This window comes from Salmo salar, chromosome 26, assembly GCF_965601325.2.
Source record: "Salmo salar chromosome 26, fSalSal1, whole genome shotgun sequence".
Lineage (NCBI taxonomy): Eukaryota > Metazoa > Chordata > Actinopteri > Salmoniformes > Salmonidae > Salmo > Salmo salar.
In genome coordinates, this window is record NC_138316.1 from 23,177,832 (window position 1) to 23,191,954 (window position 14,123).

At 41.8% G+C, this 14,123-nt stretch overlaps 1 protein-coding gene across 1 annotated transcript; it reads left to right on the top strand.

The window, feature by feature from the left end:
* The first annotated feature begins 306 nt into the window (after positions 1–306).
* On the top strand, positions 307–7,205 carry LOC106587442 (CBY1-interacting BAR domain-containing protein 2). Its single transcript, XM_045708819.2, has 9 exons — positions 307–423; positions 916–1,150; positions 4,268–4,336; positions 4,668–4,769; positions 5,051–5,056; positions 5,246–5,350; positions 5,462–5,575; positions 6,169–6,300; positions 6,477–7,205. The coding sequence occupies exons 1-9, from the start codon at positions 404–406 to the stop codon at positions 6,624–6,626; spliced, it is 933 nt and encodes a 310-aa protein (XP_045564775.2). The 5' UTR covers positions 307–403; the 3' UTR covers positions 6,627–7,205.
* Positions 7,206–14,123: the final 6,918 nt, after the last annotated feature.

Here is a 14,123-nt window from a genome sequence, read left to right on the forward strand (position 1 = left end):
GTGTGTGTGTGTGTGTGTGTGTGTGTGTGTGTGTGTGATGAAGTGTATGAACGAGTGAGTCAGAGAGAGAACAGAGAGAGAAAGAGAGAAAGGGTGAGAGTGAGTTTTTAAAACATCAGTTTTACCACGCTCTTTAATAGACCTGAGGGATGGGGTTACGTTTTATTCTTCTGTAAGGCTGCCTTGTAAAGCCTGTCTCGGCTCCTGTCGGGGTTTAAGTTGCTAATGAGACGCTGCTGCCACTATGTGGACATAGCCATCACTTACACCCCAAAACCTCACTCTTCCGTGTTGTCGTTTCTATAGCAACAAACTAGCTGGTAACCTGGGGCAGGCGAGAGCTTGGCTATGGCAAATAACGCAGCTAAACAGTGAGGTGAAGTGACGCTTGAGCAAATCCAACATGAACACCATCTTCTCAAGGTAGTTGCCCGCGTTACATGCATATATGGTTTAATGTACCAATATTACTTGGTAACACCTGTGTTGCTTAGCTATACTGCTTTAAGAAACCACAGTACTGTAGCAGGAAATGCTCGCATGGACCAGGCTCTACATAGTCAACATCTAGCCAATCGGTTGATTCTTCATTTGATGCAGTGTGTGTTTGATACAGTACTAGTTCTATAGCTAACCATGTCATGTTTCACTATATACTGCCATTCCACGATTATGTGTTTAAACCACGGCTAAAGGGGTAAGTGGGCCTAGATTATGTATGGAGAAGATTGCGCTATGGGAATACTTTATCTCATGTAAGTGTGCCTTTGTAAACACACCTGTCTCACAGATATAATAATGCTAAATGGATTTGTACTGCTATTTGGCTCATCTAGCATTTATCACAAACTAAAACTTCCTGGAGGTCTATAGCTGAAACCCCTAACCCATCATAACTCTTCATCTTTTGTCCAGAGACAGACAGATAAAGAGCATGGAGCTGACAGTGAGCCATGCTGAGAAGTACCTGGGTCAGTTCTGCAGCCTGCTGGCCTCTTACACCAGGAAGACAGCCAAGCTGAGGGACCAGGCTGACATGCTGGTCAGACAGCTCAATGACTTCTCGAATACTGAGGACCCAGAGCTCCGTACCTGTCTGAAGAACCTGGCTGAAGACCTGGCCATGGTGCAGGACTACCGCCAGGCTGAGGTGAGGGGTGAGAGGTCGGGCTGTTGTGGAGTAGTGAACTACATATCGGCTAGTTAAACGAGTAATTTAACTTACTTTTGCAGTAGCTTTGTGGTAGTTGAACTAAATTATATTCTTGGTAGGGTTTTCAGTAGGTCATTTCTTTTTTTTGCCATTTAGTAGTGTAGTTAACTACTGGAATTACACTACGTTTTTTGCAAAAATTCAATAAAATATGGCTAAGGTAGGCAATCATTTATTTTATTTTTCAGCATCAGACTTGCGTAATTGTCACTTGAAAGTGTTTTTGTGTATAGGCTTAATTACAAATTCTGTTCATCTGGCTCCAGAGTGGTCTGTTGTTGATTTGATTTTTATTGCAATTTGTAATCTATGACATTTCAGGTTTAGATATGATCATTTATCACAAAGTAGTTTGGATGTAGTGAACTACTTTCTCAAAGAAACGTTAGTTCAGTAAACTATATTTTCTTCAGGGTAGCTTTAGTGCAGTGTGTAGTAATTGGTAGCTTTGTAAACTATATTTTCAGAGTAGCTTCCCCAACACTGGTATTAGTGGTAGAGGACGTGGGTGGCCATGGTGCATCTACTGGGTTAGTGTAAGGGTTAACGAAACATCATAACAGTAAATAAAGGCATTATGGGTGTTACTCAGTCTTAAGTGCCAAAGGAATACTACAACATCTAGGAATACTACAACATCTAGGAATACTACAACATCTAGGAATACTACAACATCTAGGAATACTACAACATCTAGGAATACTACAACATCTAGGAATACTACAACATCTAGGAATACTACAACATCTAGGAATACTACAACATCTAGGAATACTACAACATCTAGGAATACTACAACATCTAGGAATACTACAACATCTAGGAATACTACAACATCTAGGAATACTACAACATCTAGGAATACTACAACATCTAGGAATACTACAACATCTAGGAATACTACAACATCTAGGAATACTACAACATCTAGGAATACTACAACATCTAGGAATACGACAACATCTAGGAATACTACAACATCTAGGAATACTACAACATCTAGGAATACTACAACATCTAGGAATACTACAACATCTAGGAATACGACAACATCTAGGAATACTACAACATCTAGGAATACTACAACATCTAGGAATACTACAACATCTAGGAATACTACAACATCTAGGAATACTACAACATCTAGGAATACTACAACATCTAGGAATACTACAACATCTAGGAATACTACAACATCTAGGAATACTACAACATCTAGGAATACTACAACATCTAGGAATACTACAACATCTAGGAATACTACAACATCTAGGAATACTACAACATCTAGGAATACTACAACATCTAGGAATACGACAACATCTAGGAATACGACAACATCTAGGAATACTACAACATCTAGGAATACTACAACATCTAGGAATACTACAACATCTAGGAATACTACAACATCTAGGAATACTACAACATCTAGGAATACTACAACATCTAGGAATACTACAACATCTAGGAATACTACAACATCTAGGAATACTACAACATCTAGGAATACTACAACATCTAGGAATACTACAACATCTAGGAATACTACAACATCTAGGAATACTACAACATCTAGGAATACTACAACATCTAGGAATACTACAACATCTAGGAATACTACAACATCTAGGAATACTACAACATCTAGGAATACTACAACATCTAGGAATACTACAACATCTAGGAATACTACAACATCTAGGAATACTACAACATCTAGGAATACTACAACATCTAGGAATACTACAACATCTAGGAATACTACAACATCTAGGAATACGACAACATCTAGGAATACTACAACATCTAGGAATACTACAACATCTAGGAATACTACAACATCTAGGAATACTACAACATCTAGGAATACTACAACATCTAGGAATACTACAACATCTAGGAATACTACAACATCTAGGAATACGACAACATCTAGGAATACGACAACATCTAGGAATACGACAACATCTAGGAATACGACAACATCTAGGAATACTACAACATCTAGGAATACTACAACATCTAGGAATACTACAACATCTAGGAATACTACAACATCTAGGAATACTACAACATCTAGGAATACTACAACATCTAGGAATACTACAACATCTAGGAATACTACAACATCTAGGAATACTACAACATCTAGGAATACTACAACATCTAGGAATACTACAACATCTAGGAATACTACAACATCTAGGAATACTACAACATCTAGGAATACTACAACATCTAGGAATACTACAACATCTAGGAATACTACAACATCTAGGAATACTACAACATCTAGGAATACTACAACATCTAGGAATACTACAACATCTAGGAATACTACAACATCTAGGAATACTACAACATCTAGGAATACTACAACATCTAGGAATACTACAACATCTAGGAATACTACAACATCTAGGAATACTACAACATCTAGGAATACTACAACATCTAGGAATACTACAACATCTAGGAATACTACAACATCTAGGAATACTACAACATCTAGGAATACTACAACATCTAGGAATACTACAACATCTAGGAATACTACAACATCTAGGAATACTACAACATCTAGGAATACTACAACATCTAGGAATACTACAACATCTAGGAATACTACAACATCTAGGAATACTACAACATCTAGGAATACTACAACATCTAGGAATACTACAACATCTAGGAATACTACAACATCTAGGAATACTACAACATCTAGGAATACTACAACATCTAGGAATACTACAACATCTAGGAATACGACAACATCTAGGAATACGACAACATCTAGGAATACTACAACATCTAGGAATACTACAACATCTAGGAATACTACAACATCTAGGAATACTACAACATCTAGGAATACTACAACATCTAGGAATACGACAACACTGTCTTTGCACACTGTATATAGTGTGCAAAGACAGTGTTGGTTCCGAGCCATTTTTACTTAACAAAAATATGACAATTTGTTTCTCACACCTTGAAATACTGTTGTTTTGAAGATGAAAGTCTGTTTACTGTGTCTACCCCTAACAGGTAGAGAGGCTGGAGACCAAAGTCGTCACTCCCCTCAAATCCTACGGAGATATTGTTGAAAACAAGAGAGTAAGTCCTCACACATGGAAACAAACACACTGTAGATTTCATACAGTAATTACCAGACAAAATACAGATCCCTCATGCACACACACACACACACACACACACACACACACACACACACACACACACACACACACACACACACACACACACACACACACACACACACACACAATCTTTGTCTCTTTCTCTCTCTCTCTGTCTCTCTCTCATTGTCACTTCACACACTCTTCGCAGCCTCTCATGGCAGAACAAGGGCAGTGAATGAATAGGCAGTCTTTTCTGAGACCGTGTGTTTGAAGCTTCATGGACTGGTCATATCTCTGACATACAGGCAGATCTGAAGAGGTTCAATGCTGATCGGGACAGAGCGCTGAAAGAGCTGCAGAAACTGGAGAAACTCCAACAGAAGAATCCCTCTGATAGACAAAGAATTGTATCCTTTCTCCCAGTCTATTCATATCTGCATATAACTCTACAAGAGTGGCATAATTCCAGCATGATTATAGTATTTACGTCAACAATCCTTATGTCAAGACACAGAATTGAAAAATATGACGTATTGCCTGTGACAAACAATTGTTTGTCAGCCATATTTACTCTATGAGTGGTACTTTGAGTGACAGGTTCAGATCAGCGAACCTGGTCTCTGAGATGTTTTAGAAATGTAGATGTTCTATTCTAGTCATGCTTCAATACCTTATCCAATGTTTTCAGTCACAGGTAACATGATTTCTCTGGAACCTCCCCCTGTCACATCAACAACACCTTCAACACTGCAACGATGCAGATATCTGACCATTGATGAGATCTTGCTATGTGGTTCCAGAGGTTTTGGTAGCTGTCATAAAAAAAGAATCTCTTTCAAGTTTCTAGTACAGTTGTAGTATTCCTTTGCTGTTTGATTGTCAGGCAGAGGTGAATGCTCAGAAGGCGACCAACGATGCTCACCGCAGCACCAGACAACTGGAGGAGACAATCAGTGACTTCCAGAGACAGAAACTGGAGGACATCAAGGTTGGTCTTAAACCACAACACACACACAGACTCACTCACTCGCACGTGTTCCAGTCATACTCAGGCATGTCCATCCTCTTACAGTGACAATAATACTAGGTCTTCTTCCAGAGGATCTTCACAGACTTCATCACAGTGGAGATGGTGTTCCATGCCAAGGCTCTTGAGGTCTACACACACACCTTCCAGAACCTGGACAGCATGGACATAGACAAGGACCTGGAGGTTAGAGACACACACACACACCTTCCAGAACCTGGACAGCATGGACATAGACAAGGACCTGGAGGTTAGAGACACACACACCTTCCAGAACCTGGACAGCATGGACATAGACAAGGACCTGGAGGTTAGAGACACACACACCTTCCAGAACCTGGACAGCATGGACATAGACAAGGACCTGGAGGTTAGAGACACACACAGCTTCCAGAACCTGGACAGCATGGACATAGACAAGGACCTGGAGGTTAGAGACACACACACACACCTTCCAGAACCTGGACAGCATGGACATAGACAAGGACCTGGAGGTTAGAGACACACACACACACCTTCCAGAACCTGGACAGCATGGACATAGACAAGGACCTAGAGGTTAGACACACACACCTTCCAGAACCTGGACAGCATGGACATAGACAAGGACCTAGAGGTTAGACACACACACACCTTCCAGAACCTGGACAGCATGGACATAGACAAAGACCTGGAGGTTAGAGACACACACACACCTTCCAGAACCTGGACAGCATGACTGAGAGGTGAGAGTTCCAGTTATGGAGCTACAGGGCTGATCATCTCCCCGGTCTCTACAGCTGTTCACTGGGAGGATCAGGGTGTCTGACGGCCCTCTGGACAACCAGACCCTGCTGCCCTCCTCTATGGCCCACCAGCCTAGTCCCACCCTGGGCTCCAGCCTCAAACACACTGCTGAATCAGCCAAGAAGGTAAGATTGCATCTGCTGCTAGCATTACAGACAAAAACATAGACCCCCATAATAATGAATGAAAGAGAGAAACATACACTGATAAGGTTAACAGTCATTACTGTCCTGTACGGACAGACATATTTAGTTTCCTTTACAAGACTGTTCCAAGTCTTTAACCCATCTCTTGTTCACAGTCCCGTAGCAGCATCCTGCAGCGCCAGAGGGTTGTAGAGGAGGAGGAGGATGAAGAGGAGGAGTATGAGTCAGAGATAGAGATAGAGGCTCAGCAGAGCAGGCAATCCTATGCCTCTCAATACACCCAAATACTCAGACAGAAGAACTGATAGATTGGGGTACACACGCAAATGCACCCACAAAGACACACACACACACACACACACACACACACACACACACACACACACACACACACACACACACACACACACACACACACACACACACACACACAAACAGAGAGAGAAAGACAGTGCGTCTCTTCACACAAATGTACACACGCATTCAGATATCCGTATAGATCTGCTGACAGATGAGAATATGTAGTCAGTGTCTGTTGTCAGGTAAAGTCAATGCTCAGGGTATGTACTGTACTGCAATAGATCTGTTGATGACTGTGCAGACGTGTTCCTATACAGGGTTTGCAGTAAATTGTTCTGCAAATAATGCTTTGTCAATGGAGGCATTTGGCACTTAAGACAGACTGCAATCATTTGTAATCAGCCATAGCTGAGGTATAGCTGAAGAGTGATAATGTGTTCACATTTTATAATGAAAAACAAATCAATGTTCAGTAATGGTTGTTATTTCCATTGTGTTAGAATGGGAAAGTGAAAAATACATTATATTCCTAGATATAAATGTAGACATATGAAATAAATGGATCCAGTTGCATTAAACCTGAATGAGAACTCTCATCATCATCTTGTTTCCAAGGAAATGAACTCATTGGTAATAGCCTACTGACTTTCATTGACTTAACAATATTGTTTTCTCAGATGAATGAAATAACAGCTTGGCAGTGGGATCACACTCTGCCAGCCCAATGAAGGATTACTGCTGTGCACACTGCAGCTAAACCACTGACATGCTAGACAGGATAACACTGTTTGGCTTTCACCAATGGCTTTCTTTATCACACTCAGGCATTCTGTTCTGTTCAGGCTGTTGAGTTTGTCATAAAGCATGGCCCTGGTTCATTTACCTCTGTGCTGACTGAGATTGACTCTCTCACACGAGTTATACGCTTGACAAACTGATGAGGGGTGAATGCAGTTGGAAGCAACCAATCATTGGGCTTGGTTGGATAACAGACATGAATGCTTGAGATATCAAGGTCGCCTGGGTAGTTTGCCTGTGGAATCAGGAAGATGGTGAAACTAAGTTTAGAGAGCTGCAGTTGTGAAAGAGCAGCTGTTTGGTGATGTTGAGGTTATTCACTAAGCTAAAGGGTCAAACAGGGAGTGGGGGAGAAGACATGGTTTTTCCATTTGCAGATGTACAGTAACTCAGAGTCTCTGTTTCACAACAGTGTGACAGAGCAGCGTGCCAGGACAATAAGCTCAGGGTGAAACCTCCCCTTATCCCCCCCAGAAATATCTGAGGCAATCCATTGTACTCTATACTCAAACACAAACACTCAAACACACGAGGACAAGGCAGAGGCATCACCTGTACCTCCTCGTGAGCTTGGTGCATCTTGGGTATCACTCTGAGATGCACACACTCTATCATATTCTTTGGAGGAAATTGGCATCATGAAGCAAATTCATTCTACTGTTGCAATATTGCTACGGAAGTAAGCATCTACTTCTACTGGACACAGCATACTGGACACAGCATACTGGACACAGCATACTCGCCACTTATCAAGTACATAGTCATGCTGTCACAGCAACTTCAATTATTACTGCCACTGACAGTTCTCTGCTATACCTCAGAACAGTTATCAGATGTAACATTTGTAAACATCAAAGATCTGCAGTTACCAGCATTAACACTCACTGTTCTAAGATCAGTGGTACTCTGCAAAGAGCTAGACCAAGGCTGTGGTGTTCTGTCACTCTCTGCACCATGATATATCTGGAGCCCCCTGTCTGCCCGTCTGTTAGCCAGTCTTAGCCTCTGGGCTCAGGTGCTGGGTGAGATTACAGAGATATCCTCCTGGCTGATCTGTCTGTTCCCTCCCTAGGGCAGGCCAGCTGAAATAACACTGCACACAGACCACGCTATAGCCATCCTGTATCCCCATAAAGACACCGGGGCCAAAACCAGAAGCTCAGCATTCATCTCTAGCCAAAGACCATTCCCAAGTACTTCTAGCTCACATATAAGGTTCTAGGGACTAAATATTGTATTTTGTGAATTTGATAAGGCTATGCATATAAGTAATACCATGCACATAATACTCTCACTGGCTAAATGTGTAGCATTGCATGTGCTATTTAAAATGTGCAGGCTGTATCCCATCTGGTCCTTATGATGGAGAGGTGACGGGCATTACATAACCAGATAGTATGAGAGCTAAGCTGCCAGCATGACCCTCCATTGACCCTCTTACTGAATATAGATTCATAGATATGGAGGAGGTTACCATAGCAACGGTGTCATGCATTTAGCAAGAGAGAGAGCGAGAGAGGGAGATTATCTGTGTGTGTATGACATGAGCATGTATGTGTATTGGTATCAAAGATGTGACACCACTGTGGCTGTTGCCATTGGAGATGCACCTGGGGACCTCTGGGGTTCAGTCACCACAGTGAGAGGGAGAGGCAGCGGTGCTCTGATTCTAAAAGACACCTGACCTGTGGACATCTGTGTGATATCTCCATGTACTGTGAATATCAGAGGACTAATCATCATATCTCTGATCTCTAGCAGGTAAGTGTATCTGCAGCATTGCTATTATGGTCATCATGTCCTACTGTTCATTGCTGCTCAATCAAGGACAAATGAGCAGCAAAATGTTTACCAAAAATAAATACAGAAATGGGTTTTATAGTATGCTTGAGAAGTACTCCTATACCAGGGAAACTGACTAGAGAAACTGACCAGGGAAACCTCAGAGTATCTCTATGGTGATGTCACCACAGTTAACAGCCCTGCCCCACAAGACTTGTTAAGTTTGAAGAGAACAGAGAGCAAATGGAGCCACAGTAGGCAGGAAGAGGAGGGGGGGTGGAGAGGAGAGGAGAGAGAGAGGGGGATAGAGAGAGAGGAGAGAGAGAGAGGAGGTAGAGAGAGAGGAGAGAGAGCAGGGGGGTAAGAGGGAGAGAGAGAGAGAGAGGGGTGGGGAAAAAAGAGAGGTACAGAGAAGACATTTGGATGCAGTGATGCTGTGTCTGATGACTAAGCCCAAGAGACCAGGGCTCTCGCCTGCTCCTCTCTCCCACCCTCAGGCACACATTCCTGGCTATAATGTTCTTCAATCCACTGACTGCTTATTAAGCATCTGAGACCTAAGGTACATTGCCACACTGGTGTGACATACAGTGCCTTCAGAAAGTATTCACACCTCTTGACTTTTTCCACATTTTGTTGTGTTACATTCTGAATTTAAAATGGATAAAATGTAGATTTGTTTTGTCACTGGCCTGCACACAATACCTCATAATGTCAAAGTGGAATTATGTTTTTCGCAATTTTTACAAATGATTTAAACATTTTAAGCTGAAATGTCTTGAGTTAATAAGTATTCAATCCCTTTGTTATGGCAAGCCTAAATAAGTTTGGGAGTAGAAATGTGCTTAACAAGTCACATAATAAGTTGCATGGACTCTGTGTGCATTAATAGTGTTTAACATGATTTTTGAATGACTACCTCATCTCTGTAACCCACACACACAATTATCTGTAAGGTCCCTCAGTCGAGTAGTGAATTTCAAACACAGATTGAACCACAAAGACCAGGGAGGTTGTCCAATGCCTCGCAAAGAAGGGAACCTATTGGTAGATGGGTAAAAATAAAAAAGTCACTACAAAGATACAGGCGTCCCTCCTAAAGTTGCCGGAGAGGAAGGGAACCGCTGAGTGATTTCATCATGAAACAGTTATAGAGTTTAATGTCTGTGATATGAGAAAACTAAGGATGGATCAACAACATTGTATTTACTCCACAATACTAACCCAATTGACAGAGTGAAAAGAAGGAAGGATGTACAGAATGAAAAATATTCCAAAACATGCATCCAGTTTGCAACAAAGCACTAAAGTAATACTGCAAAGAAATGTGGCAAAGCTTTTTGTGTTATGCTTGGGGCAAATCTAACACAACACATTACTGAGTACCACTCTCCATATTTTCAAGCATAGTGGTGGCTGTAATCTTGTAATCGTTAAGGACTAGGAAGTTTTTCAGGATGAAAATGAAACGGAATGGCGCTAAGCAAAGGTTAAATCCTAGAGGGAAACCTGGTTCAGTCTGCTTCCCGTCAGACACTGGGAGATGAATTCAGAACAATAACCCAAAGCACATGGCCAAATCTACATTGGAGTTGCTTACCAAGAAGACAGTGAATGTTCCTGAGTGTCCGAGTTCCAATTTCGACTTAAATCTACTTGAAAATCTATGTGAAGATTTGAAAATGGTTGTCTAGCAATGATTGACAACCAATTTGACAGAGCTCGAAGAATTCTGGAAATAATAATGTGCAAATATTGTACAAACCAAGTCTGCAAAGCTCTTAGAGACATACCCAGAAAGACACAGCTGTAGTCGCTGCTAAAGGTGATTCTAACATGCATTGACTCAGGGGTGTGAATACTTATTTAAATTAGATATTTATGTATTTCATTTTTAAATAAATGTGCAAACATTTCTAAAAACATGTTTTCACTTTGTCGTTATGGGCTGTAGATGGGTGACAAAAACATGTATTTAATCCATCTTGAATTCAGGCTTTAACATAACAAAATGTAGAATTAGTCAAGGGGTATGAATACTTTCTGAATGCACTGTATGGACAAGGGTGACATTTATTTATTTATTTTTATTTAACCTTTATTTAACTAGGCAAGTCAGTTAAGAACAAATTCTTATTTACAATGACGGCCTACCGTAAGGCAAAAGGCCTCCTGCAGGGACGTTGCCTGGGATTAAATTGTTTTTTTTTAAAACAATATAAATGTAGGAAAAAACAGACATCACAACAAGAGAGACACAACACTACATAAAGAGAGACCTAATAGGCTAGCATTCTTCAAGAGTCATCCACAGGAGGTTGGTGGCACTTTAATTGAGGAGGATGTGCTCGTGGTAATGGCTGGAGCAGAATAAGCTAAATGGTATCAAATACATCAAACACATGGTTTTTATATGTTTGATGCCATTCCATTTGCTCCATTCCAGCCATTATTATGAGTTGTCTTCCACTGAAGTCATCACAGGAACCTTAGAAGGACAGGGTCTACATCCGAATGACATTTGACACATTAAAAAGAAAGAAGTTGAAGTTGTTTGCCACTCTTATACTGTATCTTTGGTTTTTCTGTATCTTTAGCCATTCACACTGAACCCTAGTGAATAGAGTGGATTGTGAATGAACATTTTTTACCAGGAGAGGGCAGCAGAGAGTGAACATCAGCATGCTAACCCTGGAGAATACTGTGACACACACGTGCAGGAACACACACTCACATTGACATACGTTTCATACTCACACAGACTTGCACTCACACGCACCTAAAGCAACAGACAGTCTCAGACCAACGAGTCGCTCATTCCCTTTTAATAGATCACATCCTTTACCCGAACAGATGGCATCAGGTTAACCATCTGATCTGCAGCCAGGCCGTGATACAAGTCAGTATTCACCATCCATGTCTGAGGACGTCGGGAGATGATGTTGAAACCGGTCCCCAGGGGCAACAGTGAGCGCTGTTACCTTCAGTATGTTTCGGGTTTGCTAGGGCGTTGTGGACGGGGATGGAGGATGGGCGTAAACATCTGCCTCTGACTCCAAAGGTTGCAAGTTTGAATGCAAAGTTGACGTTTGGAATAACTTCAAAATGTTAGATTTGTGAAACAAGGATGGACGTCTAACTCCGACGTGAGACTGTGAGAGCCGGTAGCTGTTTCATGACTATTTCATGAGAACTGTTCTGAGTGCTCTGGACCTCAAGGCAACATGGGTCTCACAGATTACTGCCTTCCAGCATAGGAGTGATACCAATAACACATGCAAACACACACAATGAAATGCATGCATACACAAGCACACACACGTGCGCACCATCAAACATTCTCACACGCTAAGTCACACCAAGTACTTTCCATGTTCTTCATGCACTGTTAGTGATCAGCGCATGATGAATCATTTCATGAGCATCAAGATGGAGGAGGGAATAAAGATATGAGTGTCCGTGGTGACAGCAGTCACGTTTTGCTGAGTCACTCACGCCTCATGCCCCAGACAGCAGATGGGGGGGGGCCACTGGAGATTATGTCATCAACAAGATCTAGACTAAAGCAGACGTCTCAGACTCACACGCACACTCACACACACTCACACACACGCACACGTGCGCACACACAAACACCCCAGGAGACGTATAGCGTCAGGCCAGATGGTGTGCTCTGTTACAGAATGCAGAATACAGCAGGCAACGCCAACACAGCAAGCAAAGAACTGCAGAGAACTGGAACACACCAGAGCCCAATGCCTAGTCTGCAACATCAGCACAGAGAGGGAGAGCAAGGTTATCTGTGTGATCTGTCATACTCACACACTCAGACAAACGTGTTCACACTTATGCCTTGACCTTAGTGACATTTCATCACAGCACAACAACTGAGAGAAACACACCGAAACACATGATGATGAACTGTTGTTGTTGTTGTACACTTTCAAATTAAATCAATCAAATCAAAGGGGGTAATGTAAATAGTCCGGGTGGCCATTTGAAGCTTATCCAGAAGCGGCGCTCCTAGTGGCCGGGGACTTTAATGCAGGCAAACTTAAATCTGTTTTACCTCACTTCTACCAGGATGTCAAATGTGCAACCAGTGGGAAAAAAACCCTAGACCACCTTTACTCCACACACAGAGACTCATACAAAGCTCTCCCCCGCCCTCCATTTGGCAAATCTGACCATAATTATATCCTCCTGATTCCTGCTTACAAGCAAAACCTAAAGCAGGAAGTACCAGTGACTCGCTCAATACGGAAGTGGTCAGTACGTGTATAAGTGCACTCAACTACGTACCTATGTGCAGGCGTACGTGTGTCTGGCAGGACCAGGAGGATGTGAGAATAGTCTGGATCAATTCATTATTTATGAGTGTGGCTCCAGCACTGTTCCTCCAGTGCAGTGTGCAAGGCCCAGTTATTTACGTCTGCTGATGTCTGGATACACAGCCGCACTGGAGAGTTCTACCAACACTTGAGGGATAGAAAGAGAGAGAGAGTGAGTGAGTGAGTGAGTGAGTGAGTGAGAGAGAGAGAGAGAGAGAGAGAGAGAGAGAGAGAGAGAGAGAGAGAGAGAGAGAGAAATGGAAAGACAAAGACAAAGACAAAAACAAAGAGAGAGCAAGAGCGAGAGAGAGAGAGAGAGAGAGAGAGAGAGAGAGAGAGAGAGAGAGAGAGAGAAAGAGAAATGGAAAGACAAAGACAAAGACAAAGAGAGAGCAAGAGCGAGAGCGAGAGAGAGAGAGAGAGAGAGAGATCTATAACAAAGAACAAACAGCAAAAATATATACATGATCCATTACAAATCTTAGAATCAGCTATTAAAGACTACCAGAACCCACTGGATTCTCCAATTACATTGAATGAACTAGAGGACAAAATACAAACCTTCCAACCCAAAAAGGCCTGTGGTGTTGA

Coding starts and splice junctions, on each gene's coding strand:
- LOC106587442 (XM_045708819.2), top strand. CDS start 404: ATGAACACCATCTTCTCAAG. Junction 424..915: donor ATGAACACCATCTTCTCAAG/GTAGTTGCCCGC, acceptor TCTTTTGTCCAG/AGACAGACAGATAAAGAGCA. Junction 4,337..4,667: donor ATATTGTTGAAAACAAGAGA/GTAAGTCCTCAC, acceptor TCTGACATACAG/GCAGATCTGAAGAGGTTCAA.